A 15,781-nucleotide genomic window follows, 5' to 3' on the forward strand; every position below is an offset into this window, starting at 1 on the left:
AGGGGAAGGACGTCGAGACCTCGGACGAGGTCGACGTCGAGGACATCACTGGCGTCGACATATCCTCGACGTCGAGATGAGTCCAAGAGGCTCCGGCGCTCGCCGTCGAGGCGACACCGCCGTTCGAGGTCGACTCGACGTTCGACGTCAAGAAAAGACAAGTCGACGTCAAAGAGAAGAGAGTCAACGTCGAGGAGTTCATCGACGTCTAGACGATCGACATTGAGAAGCAGAAAGGCGAAAAGAACGACGTCGAGGAAGGAAAAGTCGACGTCGGGGAGGTGTTCAAGGGCCAGGACGGTGTCTTCTGCCTCAGTAGTCAGCCTGTCTTCTGCATCAACGAGTCCCTGGTCGCGTCGGCGACGGGGCTCGGCTGAAAAGAGGTCTGCCTCCAGAGTATCCTCTTCAAGACCTGTGCAGAAGAAGAGGAGGGTGGTTAGGTCTTCAGAATCCGAATATTCTCAGACTTATTCGCCTTCTAGGTCCAGGATGCCTACACCTCCACCAGTGGCTCCTCCATTGCCTCCGAGGAAGCCTCCTCCGCTACCTTTTTTGCCTCCTCCGACTTCTCCACCTCCGCCTCTTCCTCCGCTTCCACAACTGCCTCCTCCATCTCTGCCGCATCTTCCGTCACCGCCTACAAGGCCTACACAGCATAGGACTCTGGTTCTGCCTCCGCAGCTCCCGCCTCCTGTACGGCCAGTGGATCGCCCGAGGCCTAGGAGGTCTAGATCACGATCCAGAAGGAGACATCGATCGCGGAGTGACCGTCTGTCTTAGATGCGATCCCGTCACGGGGGGATAGGTCACGGTCCCGTCATACGGACTCTTCCAGTGGCCGGAGATATTCTCCCACCTTATCGGATTCCCCCCATACGAGGGTGTCACCGGTGGATGACATAGTTACATTTCAGGAGGTGCTATTGAGAGGGGCAGTGAAGTTGGGGATCACTTTAACAGTACCCACACCTTCTACATCGGTGATATTTGAAACCTTACAGAAGCAGCATTTGTCTCGCCCCTTGTTGCCCTTGGTTCCGGGACTGGAGGAACCGGCTATGGAGCTCTTTTTGACTCCGGCCTCAGTGAAGTCAGCTCCGTCCCAGCTGCAGAAGAAGTACAGGCCCCCGGATTCCCATTCGGCGTTCCTGAGATCAGATCCGGTACCGGATTCTGTTATCGTACCTGCGGCCAGGAAGCAGCATGCTACTACCCCGTCTTCTACGGTGCCGCCAGATAAGGAAAGCCGTCAGATGGACTCAACTGGACGGAAAGTCTGCGGGACGGCGGCAACCTCCATGAAAGCGGCGAGTGCCTCGGCGCTCTTGGGTCGCTATGACCGCTCCTTGTGGGAGTCCCTGCTGCAATTCCTGGAGCTACTTCCGAGGGATAGGAGAGAAGACTTCCAGGAGATTGTGAACGAGGGCATGATGGTCTCCAATCAGGTCATCAGCTCTGCGGCGGATGCCTCTCTCCTGGCGGCTCATGGTTACTGCCATGGCATCAATCTACGACGACATGCCTGGTTGCACCTTACATCTCTCAAACCGGAGGCGCAACAGAGAGTCGCTAAATTACCATTCTCTGGATCAACGCTCTTTGGGTCACATGCGGATGAGGAGATGGCCCGCATGAAGGCAGAGGTAGAGACACTTAAAGCCGTTGGTTTGGAGAAACCAAGAGAGCAGAATAAGTCCTTCCGCCCGTTCCAGAGGCGGTATGGTTCTCAAAGACTAGGGCAGGGACGTCAAGCTGGTCAACAACAGCAGCAGCACCAGCGGCAACCATTCCAGAAGCGTCAGAGGGGCAGAGGTGGACAGCAGTCCTCCTCGGCGAACAAGGGCCCGGCCGGGTCTAAGCCCTGAGGTGCTACTTCCCCCTCTTCCGTTATCCGCTCCGGTGGGGGGAAGCATACAGAACTACGTGCAGAGTGGAGAAAAATTACTCAGGACAAGTGGGTGCTGAATATTGTTTGCAATGGATACAGTCTTCGCTTTGTCTGCCCGCCTCCAGCGATTCCACCGGTTTGCTCGCAGTTCCAGCTGCTCGAGCTCCAAGCGGAGGCCGATACCCTGTTAAAAAAAAAGGGCGATAGAAGACCTTCCTTTGTCTCAAAGGGGGAAGGGTCTTTACTCCCGGTTCTTTCTGGTGCGCCAGAAGGACAAGAACGAGTTCAGGCCCATTCTGGATTTGCGACAAGCAAACAAATGGATTCGCAGGGAGAAGTTTTGCATGCTGTCTCTGCACCAGATTTATCCTTAGCTGGAAAGAGGATACTGGCTTTGCGCAATAGATCTGCAAGATGCGTACTTCCATGTGCCCATTGCACAGAAACATCGGAAGTTCCTGCGATTTCTGGTCGGCACAAATCACTATCGGTACACCGTACTACCGTAATACTGAAGTCGGCGCCCAGGACTTTTTCAAAGTGCATGGCAGTGGTGGCGGCTCACCTGCGAAAGAACAAGGTGTTTGTCTACCCGTACCCGTACCTGGACGACTGGTTGATCAAAGCCTCCACCTTCCAGGAAGCGCAATTGCTCTTCAACAGGACGGCTGCTCTGTTGAGCCAGCTGGGGTTGCACATAAACATTTCCAAGTCTGTTCTGACTCCTGTCCAGTGCCTACAGTACTTGGGAGCCTCCATCGATACTCTTTCAGCAAGCGTGTCTCTTTCGGAGGAGCGACGCTTATCGATCCTTCGGAAGGCTCAGGCTCTCATGGTGGTTCCATCTACGACAGTGAGGTCAGTGTCCTCTCTACTGGGGTCGATGGCCTCTTGCATCTTCCTCACGCCACACGCATGCCTCCACATAAGGCGGCTGCAGGAATGTCTGGAGGAGCAGTGGGACCAGAAGCGGGGGAGCTGGGACGACAGAATCCAGCTGTCCCTTCACGCTCAACAGTCCCTGAAATGGTGGTGCTCACAGAGAATCTCCTCAAAGGGGTTCCATTCCACAAGGACATTCCCACTCAGACTATCGTCACGGATGCTTCTCTCCAAGGCTGGGGAGCGCATTCAGACCATCTACAGATCCAGGGAACGTGGTCCCCCGGCGGAGTCCACGTATCACATCAATTTCCTGGAACTCAGAGCTGTCCACTTTGCACTGAAGGCCTTTCATCCGTCCTTCCAGACCAACTCCTTGCTTGTGCAGGTGGACAATACGACCACGATGTATTACCTCAACAAACAGGGGGGCTCGAGATCGCGCACTCTGTCACAAGAAGCGCAGGCGATCTGGCACTGGCTGCTAGCCAGAGGACTGCCGATAACGGCTACCCATCTGCCAGGTGTGCAGAATGCTCAGGCGGACGCACTCAGCAGGCTGGTGCAAGAAAACCACGAGTGGGTTCTGAACGACGAAGTGCTATAAGACACCTTTGACTAGTGGGGGACTCCAGACGTAGATCTGTTCGCCACCGCCGAAAACAGAAAATGCCGAGACTTCGCCTCCAGTTATTACCAACCGGGGACTCTGGGGAATGCGCTATGGATCGGCTGGTCGAACAGCTTTCTGTTCGCTTTTCCACCCATTCCCCTGATTCCGGCGGTGCTCATCAAGTTGTCCCGGTCCAGAGCATGGATGATCCTCATTGCTCCGGAGTGGCCCCGACAGTGGTGGTTCACGGACCTGATCCACCGGTCTCTCCAACCTCACCTGCGGCTGCCGTGTCGGCCGGACCTTCTCACGAAGTTCGGGGGGCAGATGGTGCACCCCAACCTCTCGTCGTTGAGTTTGGCGGCATGGCTCCTGAGATAGTGCAGTATGGACACCTGAACCTGCCTGGGGATTGCATGAATATTCTCAAGGAGGCTAAGCGGCCTTCCACTAGGACGTCCTATGCCTACAAGTGGAAGAGTTTCTGCATCTGGTGCACTTCCAAGAACTATGATCCGACGACCTGCAAGGTAGATGTTGTACTTCCATATCTCTTGCATTTGGCTCAGTCTGGCCTTAATTTTCAATCTATTAAGGTTCACCTCGCAGCGTTGACTTCGTACAGGAAATGTCCTTCACAGACTTCCTTCTTCCAGATCCCTGTGATTAAGGATTTTTTGGAAGGACTGAAGAAAGTGTTCCCTCCTATTCGGAGTCCTTCGCCTTCCTGGGAGTTGAATGTGGTGCTGTCCAGATTGATGAAGGAACCTTTTGAACCCATTCATAAGGCTTCACTGCAGCACTTGTCGTAGAAGGCGGCTTTCCTCGTGGCCATTACATCGACCCGCAGGGTGAGTGAGATTCAGGCATTGTGTTGTCAAGAACCTTATACTGTATTTCATGCTGCTAAGGTTGTATTGCGTACTCACCCTAAGTTCCTTCCTAATGTGATTTCTGATTTCCATGTCAATCAGACTATAACTTTGCCTACGTTTTTCCAGAATCCTTCCACTCCAGTGGGAAGGTCTTTACATTCCCTGGATGTCAGAATGGTGTTGAAGTTCTACTTGGATAAGACCAAGGACATTCGTAGGTCAGACCAATTGTTTGTCAATTATGGGTCGGTCAGGACTGGTCTTGCTACCTCTCAACAGTCCATCTCGAGGTGGATTGTGTCCTGTATCCACTTATGTTTTCAGAAGGCTAACAAAACCTTAGGGGGTAAGCCTAAGGCTCATTCTACCAGGGGCAAAGCAGCTACAACAGCTTTGCTTCGTAATGTTCCAATTGCAGAAATCTTCAGGGCTGCCACTTGGAAGTCGGTCCACACCTTTTCTAAGCATTACTGTCTGGACTCTGACGCCAGAGCAGATGCTCAGGTTGGGCAGGCTTCATTGAGAAATCTATTTGCACATTAGAGGTGTTGTCTGTTTTTTTCTCCACCGCCGGGTTGGTTGTTTGGGATGGGCTTGCCATTCTATTCACTAGATTATGACTATACACAGAGATCCCCTACTATAGAAGGAGTAGCTTCTTTTCTGTAACTCCAGTTCTGTAGTAGGGGTATCTCTGTTATAGTCATAAGCGCCCGCCCTCCTCCCCGGTGGAGAAAATGGTACAATAATGTATGCTACAGGCCTTGCTTTATACACCTTCAAAAAGAACTGAAAGTAAAAGGACTTTGGCTGTGCATCCTGGGATACCGAGGGTCTCTGGAGAGTTCCTTAAAGGCACGGTATCCCTTTTCCAGACACATAATTGCAGCCTATGTGGGCTTGTCTGTCCAACTCTTCATCTCTATCTTTTCAAGGATTTTGGTGAAAGGGAGTTTTCTATTTGAAGGAAACTTGGTAAAATGTGTAAAATCTGACATTGTTGGCTATCCTTTTCACTGTTTAGATGAAGTGGTGGCCTTTGTAGCCTTGGAAGTGTTAGGCTGCATTATTTGTCTTGATTTTCTCTTAAGTGTCTATGCAGGACTGCAAAGAAGACATCTTAAGAGATTATTTTTTATTGCTCCGGGGTCCACGCACATGAACGGGACTATTCACTAGATTATGACTATAACAGAGATACCCCTACTACAGAACTGGAGTTACAGAAAAAAAACTACTCCTTCAACCTCATTATAATGATGGCAGTTTTTACTGGGAATTACAAGATACCAATGGGCTTGCTACCTCGCCTGATATGGGGTTGCACTCGCCACTTGGACTACTGACTGATAATTGCGGTTGTGGTCAGATGGGTAAATGAAGTCCTGGATTTGCAGCTGCCCTCTGTCAATACAAATAATAATGTCCTCCAATCTGTGCCTGCAACATCTGAGCCCTTGCTTCCCTTCAATTGATACTCTGATGGGCACTGGTCAAAGCCTGCCCCCTGCCCGCATGTAAATAGGCTGGTGGCCAGACGTCACAGACCTGCATCTGGAGGCTTTTATCACCAAACATCCTACTCCAGAGAGCCAGGTGGTGCAGGCTTCAACCAGTAGATTAACCCCAATATTTCCCATCACTCATCCGGATAAGGACTCCAAAAAGATTGAGGCATCTGGAAAACTAATATTTTCTTCAACCAACCTGGCTATGAGATATGTTACTGCAACCTGTTTGCTGGGTGGCTATATACATGCCCTCTGGGACATAGCCAGCGACATATTGCTGGCAGTCCTGGAAGATCTTGTGGCCTCTCTGGAGCAAACTATTCATGATGGATAGGATGCCGCGAAGTATGTGATCCATGCTGGCCTAGATGCTACTGACTGCTTGGGGAAGGTGGTTGGTACCAACGTTGCGCCCTGTTGCCACAAAAAGATGTGTTCTACTGGTTCGTTTGGAGTTGTGCGAGTCTCCCTCAGGGATATGCGTGTGTGCAGTAAATATTTTAAGCATTGAAGTTTGGAAACTGTTCATTTTATTTTGGTATGTTTCTGTCTAAGGACAATTTTGCTCAGGTATTTCCCACTCAGGAAATGTTGTATTATTTAACTTTCTTTCATCGTTTCTTTCCATTCTTGGAGGTTTTTCTGTGGTCAATTGATGATCAGAATCTTAACACCGTATGGGCTGTGCGGATTAGTTTCTTCTATGAACTATGCTCCCCTCTCTGCAAGGGGTTGGTTGAAGACAGACTGGGGCAATTTTAAATGGATTGTTCTGTAACGAGAGACTTTGTGACAATCTGGGAGAAAACATTAGATAACAGGGACCTGGTAACAGCGCACCTCTTTGACCAGGTCAAGCTAACAGCACTGGTGCTTGCAGGCTGGCATATCCCATAAAGCGAACAAAAAACACAGTAGCTTTCTGCACTGCACATTACGTCAAACTGGATCGAGGACGGGTTGTTCACAATATGATTAAGGTTAAATATTCTCTATTAAAGCCCAACAAGCAGTGGCTCAATTGCTCATGAAGTATTTCTCTCTGCGTCTCCAACACACTGAAGAAAGTGAAGACCATTGTTAAAACCCAAAACTAAAACTGCTGCCAGATATGCACCACTGTTTGCAATTGAAGTGTGAGGTTTGCTCTAATTATGTTGAGCTTTTTTATTTCAGTGACTTTCTTTACAAAGGTTAATTAATTTCCTATTGGCTCTTATTAATGCCTGTAAATCAAGTAGCCTCCATTTGGAGGTCATGTTCCTCCAGTTCTCTTACTGCTCAGTCCTTAAGAGTTGTTCTACAAATAAACAGTATTCCTATTTTACCTGTGCTCTTTAGAGGGATACGTCCTTTTTAATGAAGTCTTTTGAACAAATAGCCTCTACAACGAAAGCGGCAGAACAACAGCGTCATTACTATGCCCTTGTTTACGCAAAATCACTTACTCCACGCATGTCCGGGCAGGGGAGGGGGTGCATCCTATTGTCAGTTTTAGGTTTCAGGGCTGGGGCTGTTTTAGGGCTAAAGGTGTGGAGGAGATGGTCCGAGACACTGATGCCCACAGCCACCATGAGGAGAACATACTGAGAACGGGTGAAATGCACAAGCCCCATATCGTTGGAAGGGGAAGCGTTGCTGGGACGCCTACCAGTTCTGAAGTCTAGAGCTGTCCTGGAAGCAGACCGCTAGTGTCCCCAGAAGTACGTCAAGCTCCGGCCCATGAACTTTTGAAAATTAACATAAACAGAAGGGAAGGACTACATGTCGGTCAGTTACTGCAGATTTATTCTACCATTGGGGTTTGCGTTGTGTTGGCGTTCTTACAATAGTGACACTGCGCTGGAGACCAGCAGACATTTTGGGGAACTGGAGGAGTTGAAGTTGCAGAGCAGATTTACATGCGGCATCAACACCAAATATTTTTGATGCTTCGCCATGATTTTTGAGCCCATGCCATCAGTTTGCATGAGCAGGTCTCCAGGAGAGCAAATATTAGCTATGGACAGTACCATTTTAAGTCCAGGACAAGACATCCCCTAAGCCTGTGGCCTCCACTTGCCCTGAGATCATTCCAAGGCAAATTGTCTGCATGGCGGGTCTTTACATGAAAATTAATATTTAACTTCAGGAGGAGGGTCACCGGGTGTGTTATGATATGTTGGCTTGACAGGACTCTACAAAGTGACCTTTAAGGGGCTTTCTAAGAGGAGTTTAAAGGGCCTGTTGGAAAGGGCAGGACGGGTATGTATCGAGAACCATCCTTGGTTATTGTAATGAATAAGAAGAACCAGAGCCAATAGCCATTTTACACTAGTGAGGGTACAGATCTTGAAACAGTTTTGGCCAAAAATGTTCCACGGAAACCCACAGTGTGTAGGTCTCTTAAAACCACATTCTCAATTAAAATGCCAATGCGCATTTCAATGCTGTCCAGCCTAGACTATCCTGCGTAGGCCAAACATCAGGCAGAGGATTATCGGTATCGCTCTTGAGACGGACCACATTTTGGCACTTTAAGACCCCTTGACTCCTGTACCACAGGGTCAAAATCAAAGCAAAAAGGGCACTCGCTTTTAAGGAAGCAGTGTCTTACGAGATGAGGAATTTTCGAATTCAGATGAGGTGGTGAGCCACCTCTGCAGAGACTATTGCAAACTGAAGAGGTCCCATTCTACTGTTGCCTCCATCCCCACATCAGAGGGAGTGAGAGGCTAGAGAAGGAGGATACGAAATGCTGGAAATCAAGCACTCTGGAGCAAAGGCTTTGACCCGTCTATTGTGGTCAGAGAGCACAGCTGACTGATATCCTCGAAATTGTTTCAGATATTGACTGGAATATCAAGAGTCAACTAGAGGTCTTACTGGCCTAAGGTCCTCACCTCTCTGGCTTCTTGGCTCGATATGCAGGTCTCAAGGATTCTCTCCAAGTTCGTTATTGGGTTTCTATTTACCTGTGCCAAAGTTTTTGCCTGGTCTTTGCCTATACTGTCATATAAGAGAGGCAACTCATTTCTAGAACCCAAGGAGGAGGATGTGGTGCCCAAACCACTGGCTTTAGATGAAGACTACAGGGTAATGGACTTGTACTGTGAATTTCAACCACCTTCAGAGGCATTAACATTTTCTCTGACATTTTAGCCTTCCCTCGAATATGAAGTGCTTGCACTATTTCTAAGAGGATTGTGGTGGCACTTTAGGAGTGGATGTTCCAAGTAATATCCTCTTCTTACTTAAGTTAAGGAACTTTTCTGAGGCTTTGGCCCTCCCTTCTGGTTGACTATGAGTTGTCTCAGTTCAGATGGTGGAAGTGCTTTCAGAAAAGACTGATACCTAAGAAATTGTGTTACTAAAGGAGCAAAGCTCAGCACAGTATCTTCAAATAGGGAGCATTCTCCGTGAATAGAGCTCATCTTGGGCATAAAGTGATTGGCCTTTTCCAGACTAGTGGTGTGGGGGTCATGCATGCTAAGTCATATAGGTCTCGGAAGTTAAGCAGCAGGGAATTTAAATGGAGGCAGTATAAGGAGAAAGGAGCAACACTGCACTCTTCAAGAGAAAAAACATGAAAGTGGGAGGTTTGGGGCATTTGGAGGGACCCCCTTCAGTAAACGTTTTGAAAAAATGCTGTTAAAGGGAGGGCCACTTGATTGGAAGCGAGGAAGGGACAACACTGTGAATGGAGGCTTGGTAGTAGCTCAAAAAGGAAGAAGTGTGTGTGAGAGGCAGCTTTAGTAGGAAGGGCAAAGGAGAGTGAGGGCCCACTCCAATAGAAAAGAGTATATAGAAGCAGGGTGTTGGCAGAGAAAAAAGAACAAACTGGAGCAAGCAGCAGGATCAGGACAACAAAAACTCAGAAAAAGATTTTCTCCAAGAAGCACAAACTTTAGGTTGGTTTAGCCACCCTGAACATTTGTCAGGCTGAAAAATTCAAGCTGAAAAATGTAGGCGACGCCAGTCAGACGGAGAGGGTTAGCTAGATTTAATCTGGTTTGGTTTTCAGTAAAATCCCATAGAACTGTAAAGTCGACCTGTAGGACTATTTGCATTCTGATGTTGAAGAACTTTGCTTTGACATCAGTTACACACCTTGATATGTGAATGTCATGAAAATATGGATTGTTTAAAAAAAAAAATGGGTCACAGAGGTTCCAACAGCCAGATTCATCATTGTCCCGTTTTGCGAGTCCTTAATAGCGATTATTAAGGAATCGCTATTAAGGACTTGCAAAACGGGATTCATGTAGGAATCGCAAAATAAATTGCGATTCCTACAGACCCCTTATTTTTGATTAGCAAATTGCGATAGGCCCATAGGAATGAATGGGGAGTTATTCCTTATTTGCGATTAGCAATTTGCTAATCGCAAATAAAGATGCGATTTCAAGGGTGCTAGGGGTGTCCAAAGGACACCCTGTAGTACCCCTGAAATGAAAATGTAGACTGATGTTGAGCTCACACATGTCCAAAGGACATGTGTGTGTGTAACATACAACTTAGAAGAATGCACAAAAGTGCATTTTTCTCAGTTTTCCCTATTTACCACGAAGTCAGACTTCGCGGTAAATAGCGGCAAAAAATAGCGAATTCGTAACTTTTCAAAGGTTCATGAATAGCATTTGAGGAATCTCAAATTGAGATTCCTTAAATGCGATCGCAATTTGAAAAATCGCAATTATTTACGATTTTTCAAATTGCGAGTTCATGACCCATTGATGAATTCCAAATGCCATTTTAGCGGGCGCAAACGGCCGAATTTAGCGATTCGCACCGTTTGCGCTACTTGTGTACTACTTCATTGCCTTCTGATTAACCATAGTACATCGGAATGCCTATTCTGTCAATGCTTCCTAAAGGTTGCTGGTGTAAGCCTATGAGTTGTAATGATACATTAAGCTTTCTTAGAAGGTTCTTGCCAGTAACATTTTGTTGCTTTAACTTTGTTTTACTGTAACATGTGACCCCAAACCAACTGTGGTGAATTCCAGCAATTTATTGGAGCATTTCTGCTAACAGGGGAAAAGAAACGCTAACTGAAGGGTATGTTGCAAATTGAATTTGCGCAGAAGATATGATTTTAAATGACAAGTATTATTGCTAATCTCTTTACAAAGTGATAGGAAATTTATTCACGCAAAATTTAGTTTTTTCTGGAATCTCTTCTACTATTTTTTGTTGGAATAAAAGTCTATACAGCAACTCCCTATACATGGGCTGCCCAGCCTATCTCATAAAGAAATTACAGGTAATACAAAATGCGGCAGCCCGAGTACTCTTGGATGTATCCCCAAGAGCACAATAGGCTCGTATACAACTGCATCAAGAGACGAATACAATTCAAAACCCTATGCATAGCACATAATTTGAAATATGCGTTCAAGCCACCTACTTTACAACATCTTATCACTTCTCATACAGCCGCATGAACACTGAGATCAACTAATCTATCTCGTTTGGCATTTCCAAGAATAAGGAGAGAAAGAGGGGGAGGCAGAACATTTGCCTTTCTCATTGCCAAGTTATGGAACTCCCTTCCTGTTTAACTCCGATCCAATAACAACTTGTCGAGCTTTAGGAAACAACTAAAAACACATCTCTTTAGGTAATTACTTAGACCCATGTTTTTCTTTGGTGAGATCGCTTCTTTGTGATTTTTAGACACTTTTTAGATATCTTTGAGATGTCCATAGACATCACCAGGAACCCCTTCTAGTTATTGGGTCTTTTAGCGCCGGGAATCCCGTATTTGGGTCTCTGTTGCGCTTTATAGATCCCTATGAATAAATAAATATAGCCACTTGAAGCTTGCACAGATATACTAATTCCCACCATTAGTTTTAAACTGGATAAATGACATTGCACTACTTTTGAAAGTTACAACACTATACTGACTAGGACCACGGTAGGGAATATACGACCATATTTACTGATGGTCTTCAAATATAGTATTAAAAGAAACATGTTTTCACTTGAGAGCAGAAAGACTACTAATTGTGTCAGTAGTAGGAGCTTGGAGTGGTATCCCTTATGATCAATGTGTATGTCCTCTTTGTAACAAAGGAATACACGATTTGAATCAGTCATACTCTTCAAACCTGCATCTATCTTGGGCAGTATCTTGCAAAATATTTAGATTCTTATTTTCTGCATTGTAATGCGTCTAATCCTAGTGACATTTTATCCTTGGTTTTACCTCCCACAAATGAAAGATTGTGTTGTAGTATATTTATTTAATTTGTAAAATAGGATTCTATTGCACAGTTGCACTTTTTCATATTTGCACCCAAATTGGTTTTATTGGATGTATGCTATAATCATGTATTGTTGTCTTCAGGTGGGAACTAACTCAATAAGGTTGAGTTGAGTCTTTTCCATTTTGGAATTTACAATAATCCATATCAACTCTGGTTACTTTCTTTTATTATTGATCTGTGAATTTCCTTAAACACCCCTTAGAACATTTTGATTTGATAAGGTTGTGATTTAATGTCCTATTTCCTGCAGCCCATATTGGTTTATTATATTAACCAATGTTCAGCATTTATTTCTATTGAAAGAAGAAACAAAGCTTAATTGAACTCTCGTAGCCCACAGCAGGAAGTTTCTAAACCCATTTAGGGTGCCTTGGGTTTACATGTCCCTCTTTTATTTAAAGAGCAATTTATTGGAGCCCAATGACTTGAACTAATAATGTTCGACTATCAACTATTCCGAGTTGATATTACTGTTTATTAGGCTGATTCATTGATAAATTGTTAATGCCATGTTTCTCCTATTTTGTCTTTAGGGTCGACACCATTTCCATACAACCCGCTAACGATAAGGCTTCCAACAGGATTAGTGGCGGCCCCGCCTCCGACGTCCATTCCACAAGGAAACGCCAACAGCCAGCACCGTGCCTGGGAAGAGGAGCCGAAACCCCTGCTCTGCTCGCAGTATGAAACCCTCTCAGACAGTGAATGAGGGAGGTGCAAGCCCATCAAGGAGCACTGAACTATCTCTGAGACCATGGAGCCGGAGGACTGCTATCAAAGCCAAGGAAAGAGCAGCATTTTGAATCAGTCTGCTCTCATGCCTGAAAATCTAGCAAGTCTTCAATCAAAAAAAGCCTTAAAATGAAGCTCAGCCTACTCCTCGTTCTAGCGTTGGCACTGTTGTGTGCCATCACGATCCAGTGTGTAAAAGATCATTCAGCAGAAACCAATGCTTGGCGACCTTAAAGTAGATCAAAACAATGCAATTGGTCACTGAATTTCAATTTTTTACTCAGGGGATATTTCCGCCTGGTGCTTGAATGATCTCGCGTATCTTCAACGTTGAAAATCATAAGGAAGATGTATGCATTTAAGCATATATGTGTTTTTTTGTGTGCATATGGACACACCTATCTATGCACAGAGGTACAGTGTGCACATTCCAGTTTAGTGCAAATATTTTCACCGCTCGCATTTTCCCCCATCACAGCAGCACATTTGATTTGATGGCATGCACAGACAACTTTGGTTCCCTCCGGTGCTCTCTCAAAGCTGATTCCCGAAGTGGTCTTCTTAATGTCTAGTGAAATTCTGATTGCACTTAAACAGTCAAGCCTACCATGGGGGAGGTTCTTTGCCACAAAATGGCTTGTGAAACGCAACTGAGGCCAATGACTCAAAACGAATACATGCGTACGACAGCATCTGCCACTTAAAAGGGACAAAGTTTTTAACAAGCACCTTTCTGCAAACCAAATTCTTCAATGCATTTCAATAAGGCCTTCCTTGTTTTGTTGGAATGCTAGCCCCTTGAACTCTTACAAGAATGGATGTTCACATCTGAGGAGTCAGAGTTGTTAAAAACAGCTTATGGGGGATACTGGATGAAGGTCCAGGGTTTTGGTGTTAGTGGGACAGCCTCAAAGAGGCGACGTATAGCAGAGCAACGCCCCTTGCGTCTATAAATTCAGATTGAAGGTATGACATTAATATGGCAACTAGCTTAGCTGGGCTGCAGCAGCTGAAGATTCAGTGGACTTAACTTCATGGAGATCCCGAAAAAGGAGATGGTGTGGCTTACCATGGAGGTGTCCCAGTTCCAAAGAGTCTGCTTCCATTTGAACATCTGTCAGGTGGAGAATGCCAGCTGTGTTCTCTTTGGTCTGGGAGCGTGCCCACGTGAGGATTCCATGGTCTATCCATGAGGCAGATGTGCACAAACTTATGCGTATTCATACTGTACTTTGCCTGGTATCCAGTACTTGAAATGGGATTTGAAAGCTGACTTATCCCTATGGTGAATACAAGATAGGCCTCCTGGGAGGCAAATGTGTGTCTATAACTTAATGAACATTTAACAAACCCCAGCACTCTGTCCTTCCAAGATATAATAATGATGATTCAATGCTTTTACCTGGGTAACAAAAATGTTGTGCAGTGTGTATCTTTGTGTACCACTCATACAAATTCAAACTTGCTCCAAGAAGCTCTTTAGCCAGTAGCACTATTGAATTGGCTGAACAGCGTGTTCCTCTCGCCTGGATGGTGGTGCGGGTCCAGGGACCATTCTGCTGTCCATGAGAGATTTAATCCCCACACCTTCCCCTTAACTAAAGAATACATTCAGAGAATTTTCTGACAAGTCCCCTCCCCACAAACTATTGTATTTCAATATCTTTTTAGAACACTGTGCTGAATAATGCATTTGAATGAAAGAGATTCTCGCGGCACGGGAGGCAACAACTAGCCCTCGACTGGGCAGACAGAACTCCTATGCTGTACAGACAGGGCAAGTTGACATGTCTTGTGGCTGAAGGGATGGGATGCACAGCTCAGAGCAAGTAGGCGTGGTTGTCACCCCAAAACACCTGAAAGTATAATCCCTGCTGGAGGAAGGTAGAAATGAAGATCTTATGCAGCCCATATTTCTGATCCCCGCCCACCCCAACTAGGAAATGCTACTATCTGTTCACAGAGAGACTTGAGGGATTGTACTGTGTCGCGCCCCCAAATGGCAAAAGAAAAAGCAATTGTGTATGATGTATTGGTCTACAGGGTATATTTTTGATACCTTCAGTGATTTATTTCAGATACTTTATTCGAGGAAGGACATTAGATAAACAGTATTATATGCTGCTCTGAGACGCTACTTACTGTACAAGAGGATTTGTGTTCAGACTTTAAAACGTTGTCCATTGTGTGGAAATAAAAGTATCAAAGGTTTATCAAAGTTCAAGATAATTCAATGGAATGTATTCGCTTGCTTGAACAAAATGGCTCTGACTGCAGGATGTTGTGTTTTATAGTTTGTTCATATTTGTAAAGCAAAAATAATACTTCATGTCGTGGTCTCCTATCCAGGGGTATTTTCCAAATTCCCTAAAAATGTTTTTTTTATTTTGCAAAATATAGAATCATTAAATTCTTCCTCACAAATAAATATCAGCATTTCTCTTGATCTCCCAAGACATCTTTTCCTGTAGCTATCCGGTACCATTTTCATTCCAGTTTCTATTGGTTTCTAGTATAAGAACAAGTGTTAGGCCCTCATGAATTCTGGCCTCTTGCTGTGTAAGAAGAGCTCACAGGAACTGTTCTGCTGCCTTCCAGATGTCTTAAAAGTTTGTAAGCAAGCGATGAACCCTGATTGGCTCATTTATCTAGGGCGCATCGCAACCCTTGATGATCACGCTGTCACTAACAGTTTTTTGTTGTCTTTCTTTGGCATTATAGTTTCAGGTCATCACAAAGATTGTAATTCTTATTTCTAAATAAATGTACAGTTTTTTATCATGCTTGTTTCAGCAGTGGGCGGAGTTTTTTTTATAATTGTTTATTTAATTTTATTGGCATTTTTACTAGACAGAATTCACAAATTGACCTTTGACCTCGTAAGCCTAGTGCCAAAGGGAGGGCGCTTTTCCACTGTGGTTCTGTTCTCCTTTTCAGGATTTGGAAATTACAAAACTCAGTGTGTGCATACATAGAGAGGTTTGAAATTCGACCTAGTGTTTCTTTTCTGAAAAGCTCTGTTCTGA

General features: G+C 45.4%; 1 protein-coding gene across 15 annotated transcripts in view; it reads left to right on the forward strand.

Moving 5' to 3' along the window:
- NCOR2 (nuclear receptor corepressor 2) overlaps positions 1 to 15,538 on the forward strand; it is a 1,233,371-nt gene extending 1,217,833 nt beyond the window's left edge. For all 15 annotated transcript variants that reach the window (XM_086942885.1, XM_086942883.1, XM_086942892.1 and 12 more), the window contains one exon: positions 12,557 to 15,538. In XM_086942885.1, coding sequence (XP_086799011.1) covers positions 12,557 to 12,732 — 176 coding nt within the window. In that variant the 3' untranslated portion in view covers positions 12,733 to 15,538. The remainder of the gene's footprint in view (positions 1 to 12,556) is intronic.
- The last annotated feature ends 243 nt before the right edge of the window (positions 15,539 to 15,781 follow it).

This window comes from Lissotriton vulgaris, chromosome 11 (genome assembly GCF_964263255.1).
Source record: "Lissotriton vulgaris chromosome 11, aLisVul1.2, whole genome shotgun sequence".
In the NCBI taxonomy this organism is placed as follows: domain Eukaryota; kingdom Metazoa; phylum Chordata; class Amphibia; order Caudata; family Salamandridae; genus Lissotriton; species Lissotriton vulgaris.